The 12,150-nt window shown below is 41.1% G+C and overlaps 2 protein-coding genes across 2 annotated transcripts in view; one reads left to right on the top strand and one right to left on the bottom strand.

Annotated features, from left to right (window-relative positions):
• Positions 1 to 12,150, top strand: part of astn2 (astrotactin 2) — a 244,812-nt gene that overhangs the window by 175,582 nt on the left and 57,080 nt on the right. Inside the window, exon 16 of the mRNA XM_030742268.1 lies at positions 10,143 to 10,465. Within this exon, the coding sequence (XP_030598128.1) occupies positions 10,143 to 10,465 (323 nt within the window). The remainder of the gene's footprint in view (positions 1 to 10,142; positions 10,466 to 12,150) is intronic.
• trim32 (tripartite motif containing 32) lies at positions 516 to 6,799 on the bottom strand. Its single transcript, XM_030742269.1, has 2 exons — positions 6,672 to 6,799; positions 516 to 6,098 (listed from the first exon to the last, which is right to left on the bottom strand). Exon 2 carries the CDS (start codon positions 6,084 to 6,086, stop codon positions 4,050 to 4,052), a length of 2,037 nt encoding a protein of 678 aa, XP_030598129.1. The 5' UTR covers positions 6,087 to 6,098; positions 6,672 to 6,799; the 3' UTR covers positions 516 to 4,049.

The following is a 12,150-nucleotide window of genomic DNA, read 5'->3' as shown; positions in this document are numbered from 1 at the left end:
TTTTCCACCACTGGTGAAACATCCATGTTCTTTATTTAGCATGACCATAAAGTACATAAAATTAAGATGAAAAATGTGCTGCTCTTCGTAGACTACACTTGAAGCACAAAGTTTACATGTGTTGTATAACTTTCAGCTGTGTGTACTTGAGTGCCTCTTTTTTTAAACTACACTTTACTTGTACTACATTTTAAGTGAGAAGCTTTTCATCCCGCTACATGACTCTGACAGCTTAAAACACATAGGTTTGATGACCTCTGTTAAGGCATAATTATTATCAGTGTTATTTTTGTCCTCATCACCCACAATTACCTGCATCCAAGTACATGTAAATGAAGTAATCAGCTAGTCAGTTAAAGTGGGGAAAAAAAAAAAGGTTAAGAGGTTGTCATTTAATAACAGTCACAGAGAGAAACTGAAAAATGTATACACGCTCATATTCAATTAAAATGCACACAACAGTGTGGTATGAAGAGAAGCTGCTATAGATATTTTATTTGTTTATTGCACTCAGATTATCAACAATACAAACAGGAACTGGAGGACGCAGAGATGAATACAATGTGCTCAACACACTGTAAACTTCTTAACCATCAACAACATAATTCGAAAGTCACTGGTTTTTGGTTCGTTGACAAAATGCAATAGAATTACTGAATAAATATGCAATGAAATAAATAATTTTCTCCAAAAACAAAGATATTAAGGTGAGACAATGTGAGACAATTTGATGTTTACCACACTGACACAAGGACACTTGATTTTTCTGGCATTTTATGTATTTTTTGTTACTTTAAACATCTTGAATATTTCCAGTAATTACTACATATTATTAATTTCTTTAATGTACAGCACTAAAAGGATTTATGGTAAGGATGACATGCAGATGAGTCTTTAATCAATCAATGCTAACATATAGCACGACCAAACAAAGTGAATACATCATCTCAAAACGTAACAGCACAATGATATGACTGTGATAGACTTGATACTTCAGTTCCACTTTTTTCTCCTCTTTGCTTATGTAGAAATATTAAAAACATGTATTGGTTATTATACGGTTTGATTCTCAAATATGTATATTTGTACATGCTGCTTAATAGGGCTCCAGTGCAGAGTTAAGGACAGCTTTGTGAAATAAAACATTTTTTAAGGCTAAAACAAAGTCAGTCTGCAGTATGCCCCATCCCATCCCATCCACCCCATCACTCCACCCTTTTAAAAAGGGTCTTTTATGTTTATTTATCCCACAGGCATCAGGTTTCTCACACCCCCTTTAGATTCAGAAGTTAAATTTACATGGTGTACCAATAAATAAATTGCATATTGATGGATACCAACGTGCACGAAACAGCAAAATATTGTATATGGCTGTCATCCTGTAACCAACAACTGAGAACTCAGGTTGCAAGCCATCTGACATTTAATAAGAACCTGGGGAACACAAAGCAACAGGGTACCAACACAGTATCACAAACTCAGGTGTGGGGTAGGATGCTGGAGTTTTCACTCATTATCCTTGCAGTGCTACTCCAATCACTTCTGCCAGCTATGATTCCTACAAAGATTGTGAAACCAGTAGGCAAGCATTAGGAAACAAGTTTGTAAACATTTGTACAGTTTTAGAAATCCACTGTGCCTGTGATATGGGTGGTTTAGTGTTAGCTATACTAGTATATGACTGCATATGATGCAGCTGAAGGTACTTTACTGGAGAACGGACAGAACAGAGGGGTATACTACAAAGGAAGCTCAACACAGCTAAACTTGCTTTATGTTAGCTGGCTTGACAAAAATCTAAAACCCCAGTTGGAGATGACGAGTATCATGATGGTGCTAATCGACAGTGGCTTTCTCTGTTAAACTGGGGTCTGTGCCTGCTCACACAAAAAGGGGTGTTTCACATGTTATGACTCTCCTGAGACTGCTGCCACTTCCAATTAGCAACGTTACAAGATAATGATGATAAAAATCTATAAAGAACTTTTTTTTTTTTTAAGTAAAATTAAATACTTGCAAATAAGACAAGAGATTAATTCTGCAGAAAATCAAATTTAACACAAGATATATTTACATTAATGCTGTTTATTTCTAATGTGACTGCTGCACATTTGAGCTCTGAACGTTTAAATTGGATACAGATAAACATTAAAGGTTACTGTCCCAAGACCTACTAAAGGAACGTGCAGATCTCTTGTTTTTCCACCAGCTCAAAGTGAAATTTATGTTACTGACTGAACAGGTATTCTTGGTGATAAATGGTCTGATTGATTTTCCAATTTTTGTTCTAGTAGCTGCAATTCCAGCAGCTTAAAACAGACTTCACAGCAGATTAGTATGAAAATGTCTATACCTTTTCTGCATCACCAACTGAATACATGCAAATTCCAGTGACAATGCAAGCCAGTCTGCACTCCTGGTACTTTATGGCATTCAGTAGTTTCAGGGAGCTTAACAAGTTGCATATGTAAAACAAATTCTCCAAGCACAGACTCTATGCAGTACTTAATATATGCTTTGAATAAAAGAATCAGTGAAAACATGGCACTTCTAGCTGATTGTAAACCAAACTCTGAACATAACCTACTCCCAGCCAGGTTATGTGTTTAGCTTAAGTTACCATGGTGATTTAGCCAGGTAAATTGAGAGCCACTTTCATGATGTTGAAAACTCTGAGTTTAAGCTTGAAACAGCTCACTTAATCTCACTTCATAGTACACCCCTCAGAGATTTTTTTTTTCCACTTTGAAACACTTTCCAAGCTACAAAGGTCATCCTAGCCCTTAGAACATTACTGCTCTAGTATAATGGACACAGCTCTGTGCAAGAAGAAAAAAAAAAAGAAAAGGAGCTACTGTGTGTTTTCATCCAGATTAAAACTATTCAACACTACCAATACTGCAGGTGAAGCAAAAAGAAGAAAACGAAGAGGACTGAAACTGAGGTAAAGATCTATGAGTGAGATAAACAGCTGGAATATGATCTGGAGCAGCTGACAGAATTTATTTTACATCTGCCTGTCTTTCAGTGATATAGTAGGTAAGCTGTGGCTGGAAAGTCACTCAAAGTATGTTACAAAAATGTACAAATGTAAACTGTACAGAGAGAAAAAGGTTTGTAGCTCAGGCTGTGGATTTTAGTGACATTTCCTTGGAAAACACCAGAAAAAAAAAAGACAATGTGCTCCTGAAGTACCACAGAAAAATGATAATGTGGTCAACAGAATAAAAATCTATAATTTGATTGTATTAACAAGGCTACCTTTAAATGAGCTTTAAAACACTCTCTTTCACCATTATAGACCTACATAAAAAGTTTCCAAAAAAATAGGAATTAACAATATAAATAAATATAATTCCAGTAAGTGTCCCTATTGCAATTTACCAATAGTTCCACCACAGCACATAAATTAGAGTTTGCCCTCTTTTTAGTACCTACCTTAATGTTTTATGTTTAATATTCCCTGAATGTTACCAAATGCAATTTAATAAATGCTGGTACTTAGTTTTGCTATGAGCTAACTGTGCAGTAAACTTTAAAGCTGCCAGCTGCATTCAGCAACATCAATGTTAGCATGTGCTACTAAAACCTAACACAAGAAAACAGTGATGTATCCATAAAGTGCTTCACAGGCCCAAAGCCTTATGCTTTATTTAATGTATATACATGTTTAGTGAAAGCCAGGCTGATTGGTGAATACAGCAGTCAATAACAGCTGGGGGGGGTGGGGGTATCAGCTGTACTTTGTGCCTCAGTAGCTTAAATATCAATTGCATCTTAGGCTTATTTTAATGAGACAACATGCCAGTGTGTTTAATCTTAAAATTTTTCTAAGGTCAGATGCATCAAAAGAACCAGATTAAATTTGAGGTCCTAAAAAGAAAATCCAATACTGGACCTAAATTGACTGAACCATTCATTTAATAACCCAAATGAAAGCTACAGTGAACTGTCTGGACTGCAGCTAAATTAAAGAGTATTCCTTACTTTCTCAAGCTTCTTTACAGACTTACTCTGATGCTCATGTGCAATTAGACTTGATTGTTCTTCTAAGAAGTAGAGGAATGCCTCCTCTGAATGTATGTGTACACTTTAACACAGTGGTCCCAACAATCCAGCACTAGCAGTTGTCCTTTCTGGGTAGTGGCCACTCCCACAGGACAGGTCAGCCCTTCCTGGATTAAAATATTGTATCCACCTTCTTTTGGAAACTGGAGGATTTCTTTCCTGCCACTGTCTGTAACCAGCAAATCTCCATTGGAATCCACACACATGCCAGTGATACAGCGGAAGTCTTCTGTATCTGAGAAGAAATGGCTGAGCTGTTTGCCAAGCTGGCCATCAGTACCCACTGAACCAATGGAAAAGCCACCCTCCAGGTGGGGCTCATTCTGGCGTTTCTCAAAATTCAGGGCCAACCCCTGGGTGAAATAGACTGTTCCAGCTGCATCACATGTCACAAACTTCGGCCGCACAGCAGAGCAAAGTCGGTTGTAGCTGACCACACCAACGTTGCGGTCCACTGCTAGACACCACAGCTTGCCACCTTCAACATCTGACACCACAAACTGGCCTGACGGCATGGCAGTAATACCCCAGGGTTTAATCAGTTGGTTCTTGTGGCAGGCCACACAGTGCCCATCCATGGTATAGACTTTAACTGAGTTATCATAGTTGTCAGTCACACCAATCAAGCCTTGAGCAGTCACAGCAATGGATAAGGGGATAAGATTAGGCAAGTCAGCCCCCAGGAAGCTCAGAACAAAGTTGTCAATGCTACTGGCATTGCGTCGAATTTCACGTTGGAAGCCTTTGCGATTAAAAATCTGGATACGGAAGTTTCCACGATCGGCCACCAGTACCTCACCTTGAGGTGTCACACAGATGCTGACAGGTAGGTTGAAATTCCCAGGTTGAGTTCCCTTAGAGCCCATCTTCTTTACAAACTGGCAGACTGGTGTCCCTGAACTTGCCCGCGCTGCTCCAGGTGAACCCCCTCCTGCATCCATAGACTTTGACTTAAAGCTGCTCGGTGAACCACATACTGCCTCCTCTACCGCAGCAACCATGTCAACATCTCGGTAAAGATCCACTGGAGCCCCCACTGCACCACCTGTAGCCCCTGCACCCTCTACATCACCTTCAAGTGCAATTTCTAACCCACTCTCATCATCATCTGTATTGACGGTGTAAGTTCTTGTCGTCAACTGGCCCACTTCTAGAGGTTTAGAGTGCTCAGTTCTGATCAGCTCTGGCTGTTGCAGCTGAAACATTGTGGGTAAACTGCTCTTCAGATCCAGGTCTTCTTCATCACTGTCTCCGCCATCATCCTTTAGCAAGGAAATATCACTCTGCCTGGCTCGCATTGTCAAATAATCACAGCGTGACACCACTTTCACCTCTGCAATGTTAAGTAGATATGTCTGCTCCTCCAGGACCTGTGCATTGAGCTTTTCTACTTCTGCCATGGAAGCTCTGAATGTCCTTCTAGATCTGCTGAGCTCTTCTTGAAGACGTAGCTCAGCTGTAGCATAGTCCTGCTGAATTGCCCGGTACTTTAGTCTCAAGGACTTGGAAATGTTTTCAATTACTGTCTTTTTCTTCTGAATTTCTCCTATAACATCACGGAGCGCCTCCAGTTTACCACCCAGGTCCTTACGACGCTGTTCAGCAGCCATCCTTATTGGCTGAACTGCATGGCCTTCATGCAGGTGGCCCTCTCCTTTGCAGAGCTCACAGAGAACCATGGCACAATCACGGCAGTACTGCCGTGGCAGGCGGTTGCAGCAGGACTTGCACATTAAGGCGGCAGCAGCAGCACTGCAGGACATAGTGCAATCCAGAATCTTGAGCACAGTGAGATTATCAGCCAGCTGGGAGATGCTGCTCATACGGGAGACCTTGCTACAAAAAGGGCAGCGGACACCATTGATAGTATTGGCCAACAGCTTCTCCAGACACTGCCGGCACACTGTGTGGCCACACTGCAGGAGTTTGGGTCTCATTTGTTCCTGGTTGTAGGTTTCCAGGCAGATAGGGCATTCAAGAACCTCCCTCATTAGATCTGGATCAAGAGCCGCTGCCATTGTGGTCCTCACCTTAAATGAAGAAGAAAATAAAAGTTCTATAACATTTTTGCCAGACTGTGTAACACTGAAGCACACAACCAACGGATATTAAAATAACTGATGAGACAGGAGCTCATGTGATGCAGCCCCTCTGGCTGCTACTGTCCAAAGAAGTAGACTACTTTGCAGCGTATTTGGAAGGTCAAGTTTATGGAGCAGTCGAAATAACACAGCAGATTAGAGTCGCAAAACTTGTAGGAAACCGTTCAGTGACGACAAGCTACAGAAAATAAGACACCGCTATATGGTAGTGATGGTGTGTCAGTAAGCTAAGAGACACACAGCCGTGCCGTGCCCTGCTAATAACAGACAGGCGTATTAGGTTATCTCTAACAGCAACATAAGGCTCTCTTGTTGTTTCACAGCGGGTTGACACTGCAGTCCAGATTTACAAACGAAAAGTAAAAAGCAGGCCTCTCCACAATACGACAAATGCCCTTAACGCTACACACAAACAGGTAGTGTTATTCAACGACAGTGCTGACTTTGAAGGGCGTGCATTCAAAAGTAAGAGAGGCGGCTCGTTCTGCTCTTAAACATTACCTTTACTTCAGTGTTTTGGTGGTTGAAAGTACAGAGCTCTTGCTGGGCGTCCTATCTTTCTGTTAACCAGCTGCTAGTAGAGACTGCAGTGCTGACGACTTCACGTACACACAGCCGGGAGATTACGCAATACGCACAGAGATGAGGTGACGGTTGTTTTGATTGGCTGCCATTTAGTAAAAGGGAGAGTGAGAGGACCGCATGACGAGAATCGTATTTGTTTGTGACAGCGCCACCTGGCGAGTTGGATGTCCTCAAAATTCCCCCAAAAAGTTTTATCTACCCGAATCATTAAAATAACAGCCTAGTCATTTTTTCAGATTTTTCAGGAAAGACAAAAACAGAACCAAACATTGAAAATATGATGGTGGTTTAGGCAAAAATAAAAATAATATTAAATGACTAAGGCCATCATTTTAAGAGGGTGACAAAATGCAACCCTATACAACCCTATATTTGTTCCATCAGACAAAATAAATCACATTTCCATGTAAGTTTAGGGGTATGGACTTGGCATTTGATTCATGCAGTGAATAACACAGAAATACATGGAAATGGATTGAATCATTCTTTCTTAGGCCTTCTTAGCAACTAAATCTGATCATTTTAACAGTAAAGTGTTTGCTTAATACTGATTATTAGTGGAAATTAAATATGCTGTCATTAATCCAGCAAAGAAAGGGGTGTCATAGTAAAACACCTTTCTTCATTAAATCTAACCTCTGCTAAGGTGAATAACTTGTTAACTTGACCAAGTAAACAAACTTGTAACTGAGAAAATGAAACCTGAAGTAGTGCCCACAAGCTTTGGTTTTTAAAAGAAGGGAGTAATTGTAGAGAGTCACCACTAGATGTCAGAATAGGTCTATTTGAAAATATTCATACTACATGCATATCAGCCACAACATTAGGTGAAGTGAATGCCATTGGTAATCCTGTTACAGTACAATGTTCCGCTGGGAAACCTTGGGTCGTGGCATTCATGTGGATTATTTTGACATGTACCACCCACACTGACATTGTTGCAGACAAAACACAACCCTTCCCTGCATGGCAATGGCACTTCCCAACAGTACGGGCTTCCACCAAAATGTCATATGCCCCCTATTCCCTAGAAACTGCACAGGACCAGCTAAGGGAATATGAATCTGTGTTTTTGACCTGTTCTCAAAACTCCCCTAATCCCAGTCAAGCATCCCTGGGATGTGCAGGAACAAGCCTGGGTGGAGGCCCCACCCCACAACCCATAGGACCCAATGGATTAGCTGCCAGTGTCTGGTGCTAGACATCACACCACAGTGCTGGAAACTCCCATGTCAATGGCCCAGTGGATCAGAGCTGTTGTGTCAGCTGCAGAAAACCTATGCAACATTGGGCAGGTGGTTTTAATGTTGGTGCTGATGATGCAATTCTCTTTATTAGGATTATCTAAGAAATGGTCTGCTTTTTTTTTAGGTAAAGCAGACCATTTAAGAGCTGCACTTTTTTTTTTCTTTTGCTATAATGGTTTATAAAATTAAAAAAAAAATGTGTAGAATTCACAAGATTTAGGACAAATATAGTGAGGACCTGTTAAAATCACTAATCAGTATGGGTCTTACTAAATAAATGATATCATCCACCCATAGTGAGCACATCTGTATTTAACATACCTGGCTCTTGCTGTTGTTGCATGGGCAACATCACTCTGGCCAAAGGGGATGGGTCCCTGATGACTAATTATTATGCAACCAGTCTACAAAGACAGTTTAATTAACAAAGACAGTTAAAGATTAATGTCTAGTAACTTTACCACATTGATCTTTTTACAGTGTTTGATGACAGGCAAGTATTGCATAAGCATCGCATCTATTCCACACAGTAAAGGGCTGTCACAGCTGAAGATGCAAGGAGGATGGGTCACTCGTTTAACTGCATAAAAATACATGTGGTCGAATTTACAGCAGTTTCTCTAAATGTGTGTGGAGAGTGTCAAAATTCAGTTAAAGTACGTCATACAACACTCGCAGACACAGGCGCACAATGCACAATCCCAGGAGGAAAATATATGTTACTGTGTAGATTTAAACAATTTAACAAATATTTAAGCTATTTCAGTAGGCGGTGAAAGTAATTAAATTACTTGAAAGTGAAGTGGCCAAGCTGAGCAAGGGGGATTTATTGTGAGAGCTGGTTGACGACATCTCTTTTCATTGTCTGCGCTTCCTCGTGAAGTAATTGGGCTCATGGGCCACCCCTTGAGCCTGTTTACATAGTGTTGCAAATGAAATTAACACCCACCCTTAAACTGCTTGCAAGTGTCGTGTAGGTGGGCACCGGGAATAAGGCGCAAAGACATGCATGCATGAACTGACTCAGTTCACAAACAGGTCATGGCTACAACTACAAGGACATAAGGACGTTTCAATGACCTGAGATACAGCTTACATTTAATAATTGAATATTAGCAAAGATGGTTCTTTTAAAGCTGCTTTTAATATTACTCTAGAAGAATTTCCTCTTTCATATTTGTCTAAAGCCAATTTTCTTTTGGACTATGACACTCAATTATTGCTACAATGCCCTGGGTGTTGTAAATGTGTTAATCTGAATTAGCTTGACAGAAATTCAAACTGTAAGCAGCAAATAAGTCTTTTAAAATAGGATCTCTAATCAGCCTAACCGAACCCACGTTGATCAGTGTCACTCACTTACTTTTATGTTTTATTTATGTCTCATTTTGCACATTTTTCACTGTGTTTTCTCCACGGTTTGTTGCACAGTTAGAAAGTGCGTTGCATTTCATTGCTGCGTCAAAGAAGTTTCAGTGCACCTTTTTGTCAGTAGAAAGAATTCATTATCATTTACTTGGAAAACTCACATATGTTTCTTCTGTTCTTGCAAAGTAAATGGAAACAAAAGCACATCTGCCACATCAGCACAGATGGCAGATGTGCTCCACTGAAACATGTGGCTTGCTCTGTCCTCCAATTCAATCACTCAACACCCGATTAGCAATCTCTCTCCTCCCCTGCTTCTGTCACTTCCTCTTCTTTCCATGTGGTGTGTTATTTTCCTGCTTAAGGAGGAAATGATTAAAAAGAATCTCCCCTAACTCCAGTGAGAACATCAAAAAGTGGTAATTGACACTTATGAGAAGAAACCAGGCGCATCCCCTCCCTCCATCCTTTATCCCCCAGCCATTCTTCTTTTGTCTATGACAGCTGATGGTCATAAGGGATTAGTTTTTTTTTTTTCCTTTCAAGTAAATCCAGATGGTGACATTCTATGCAACTAATCTTCTTTTTATCCAAGCAAGGGTAAATTATTTTTACAGATTTAAGAAAAGGGGGGGTTGCATTTGTAATTATGAAAGAGTACATAAAAAAAAGATGCTTTGACACCCCTCATCTAAAGTGAATCGGTATTGTTCTCAACTGTTGATCTTCTCCCTTTTACCAATACCCCTTTCTCCCCTGAAAACCACTCCAGAGGCAACAGACCAGGGTATTGGTGGAGGCGGGCGTCGTGAGCTGAAGTCACTTCCCTTCATCAGCTACCTGTCGGCACTGCAGAAGAGCCAGCTTTTATCTGATGACATGGTGAATGGCGTGGAGATCCGCTGTGAAGAAAAGGGCAGCTGTCCAGCTGGCTGCCACCTATGCAATCACCAGGCCATGATGGGTGGAGTATCAGGGAGAGGCCGCAGTGGTAACGGCAGGAGTGGAGAGCAGCCTTCCCCCATCCCTGTTCTGCTGGAAGTCAGCCGCGTCGTGCCCCTTTACAGCTTGGTCCAAGACAACGTCACCAAAGAGGTGAGAAAGCAGCGTGGGAGTATAGGAAGCTCTGTGTCTGTGTGCCAGCATGCATGCACATGCGTGTGTGTAAAGGGAAAAGGGACAGACGAGAATGTGACCAGTCAACCTAATTAAGAGATGTGATGCCACTCGAAGCAAATGCAGTCCACATCCAGGAATAAACTGTCACAATTTTATTATTTTTTTGGAATGAAATGCTCAATATATATGTGTGTGTGTGTGTGTGTGTGTGTGTGTGTGTGTGTGTGTGTGTGTGTGTGTGTGTGTGTGTGTGTGTGTGTGTGTGTGTGTGTGCTTGTGTGTGTGTGTGTGTGTTATAAAAACCTAACAAGCATATCTGTGGACATCTTTAGACTATGAGAAGAAACCAGAGCAGGGAGTTTCATGCTGACCAGCTAGCAGCTAAACACTGCACCACTGTGCATTCAATTAATGGTGACGTAATCAAACTTTCTAACTGTACATATTTGCTGTCTTCTGAAGCATTTAACTGATGCAGTTGTAAGAATTCAGCTCTAGGTGGCATTAGTTGGTTAACTTTGACCGCTGGAAATGAATACTGTAATACAGAGGGCATAAAAAAGATGACATCATGGTTTTCTCTTGTGGGGAAGTCGATGTGTATATGTGTGAGATATGTGCGCCTGTGTCTAAACAAGTATACACAGTCGAATGCAATATCGGCTTAATTGCCACATGCTGCTCTTATGATTCATCCTGTTTGAGATGTGTTTGGATCCTTTTGCAGAGAAAGTTAATCATATCACATTTCTTTTCCATAAGCAAATCTAGGAAGGGGGCTCAGCTTAATTTGACATTTAGTTGACCACATTTTCTCTGTTTGGACATTTAGCAGTTTTTATTTTTAATTTTTTTGCTACCTAAGTTTTGTTAACTTTTTCTGGGTGTGAGTAAGCAAACGCAGGTGACATCCACTCAACACACATGTGCATACGTATGTACAGAGAAGTTTAGCTCATGCTCCACCCTTATCAAGCATTCAGCCCTCTCTCTCTTTCTCTCTCTGTGTGTGTGTGTGTGTGTGTGTGTGTGTGTGTGTGTGTGTGTGTGTGTGTGTGTGTGTGTGTGTGTGTGTGTGTATATGTATATATATATATATATATATATGATCACACATGCACAACATAGCCTCCTGTACGTGCTTTCCATAACAAGCACCACAGCCCCAAAGAAAAGAAGGCATAATCAATAGCAGACGGTCCATAGTGGCCTTTATCAATACCTAAACGTGAGGAAGAGTAAAATGTCTCTGTTCCCTCTCTCCCAAACACCTTGCTATCCATCCATCCTTTTTTCTTCCCCTACCCAGTAGTGGTCTTCTGGGGATTTAGAGAGTGAAATGTATGAGGAGGAGGAGGAGAAAGAGGAGGAGGAGAAGGGCTAGACTGCAGTGGATCGCTCAGCCCTTCCGAGGTAGCTTGAGGCAGGATTATTAGCTTCTTATTGATGTCATCGACCTCTTGGGAGGGAGGGGAGTCCATCACTGCTCCTCTTTTCTTCGCTTTCTCTTCCTCTCTTGGCCACAGCTGCTGCTAGTCAGAATGGCACATACCTACATTGCATTAGAGACGAGCGACGACCTGCCTCACTACACACGCAACCATCCTCCCTCTCACTCTGTCACTCTCTTTCTTTATATGTGTCTGTCTCACACACACAAT

Source organism: Archocentrus centrarchus, chromosome 12 (assembly GCF_007364275.1).
Source record: "Archocentrus centrarchus isolate MPI-CPG fArcCen1 chromosome 12, fArcCen1, whole genome shotgun sequence".
Taxonomy (NCBI): Eukaryota; Metazoa; Chordata; class Actinopteri; order Cichliformes; family Cichlidae; genus Archocentrus; species Archocentrus centrarchus.
This window is presented reverse-complemented; position numbering and strand designations above follow the sequence as displayed.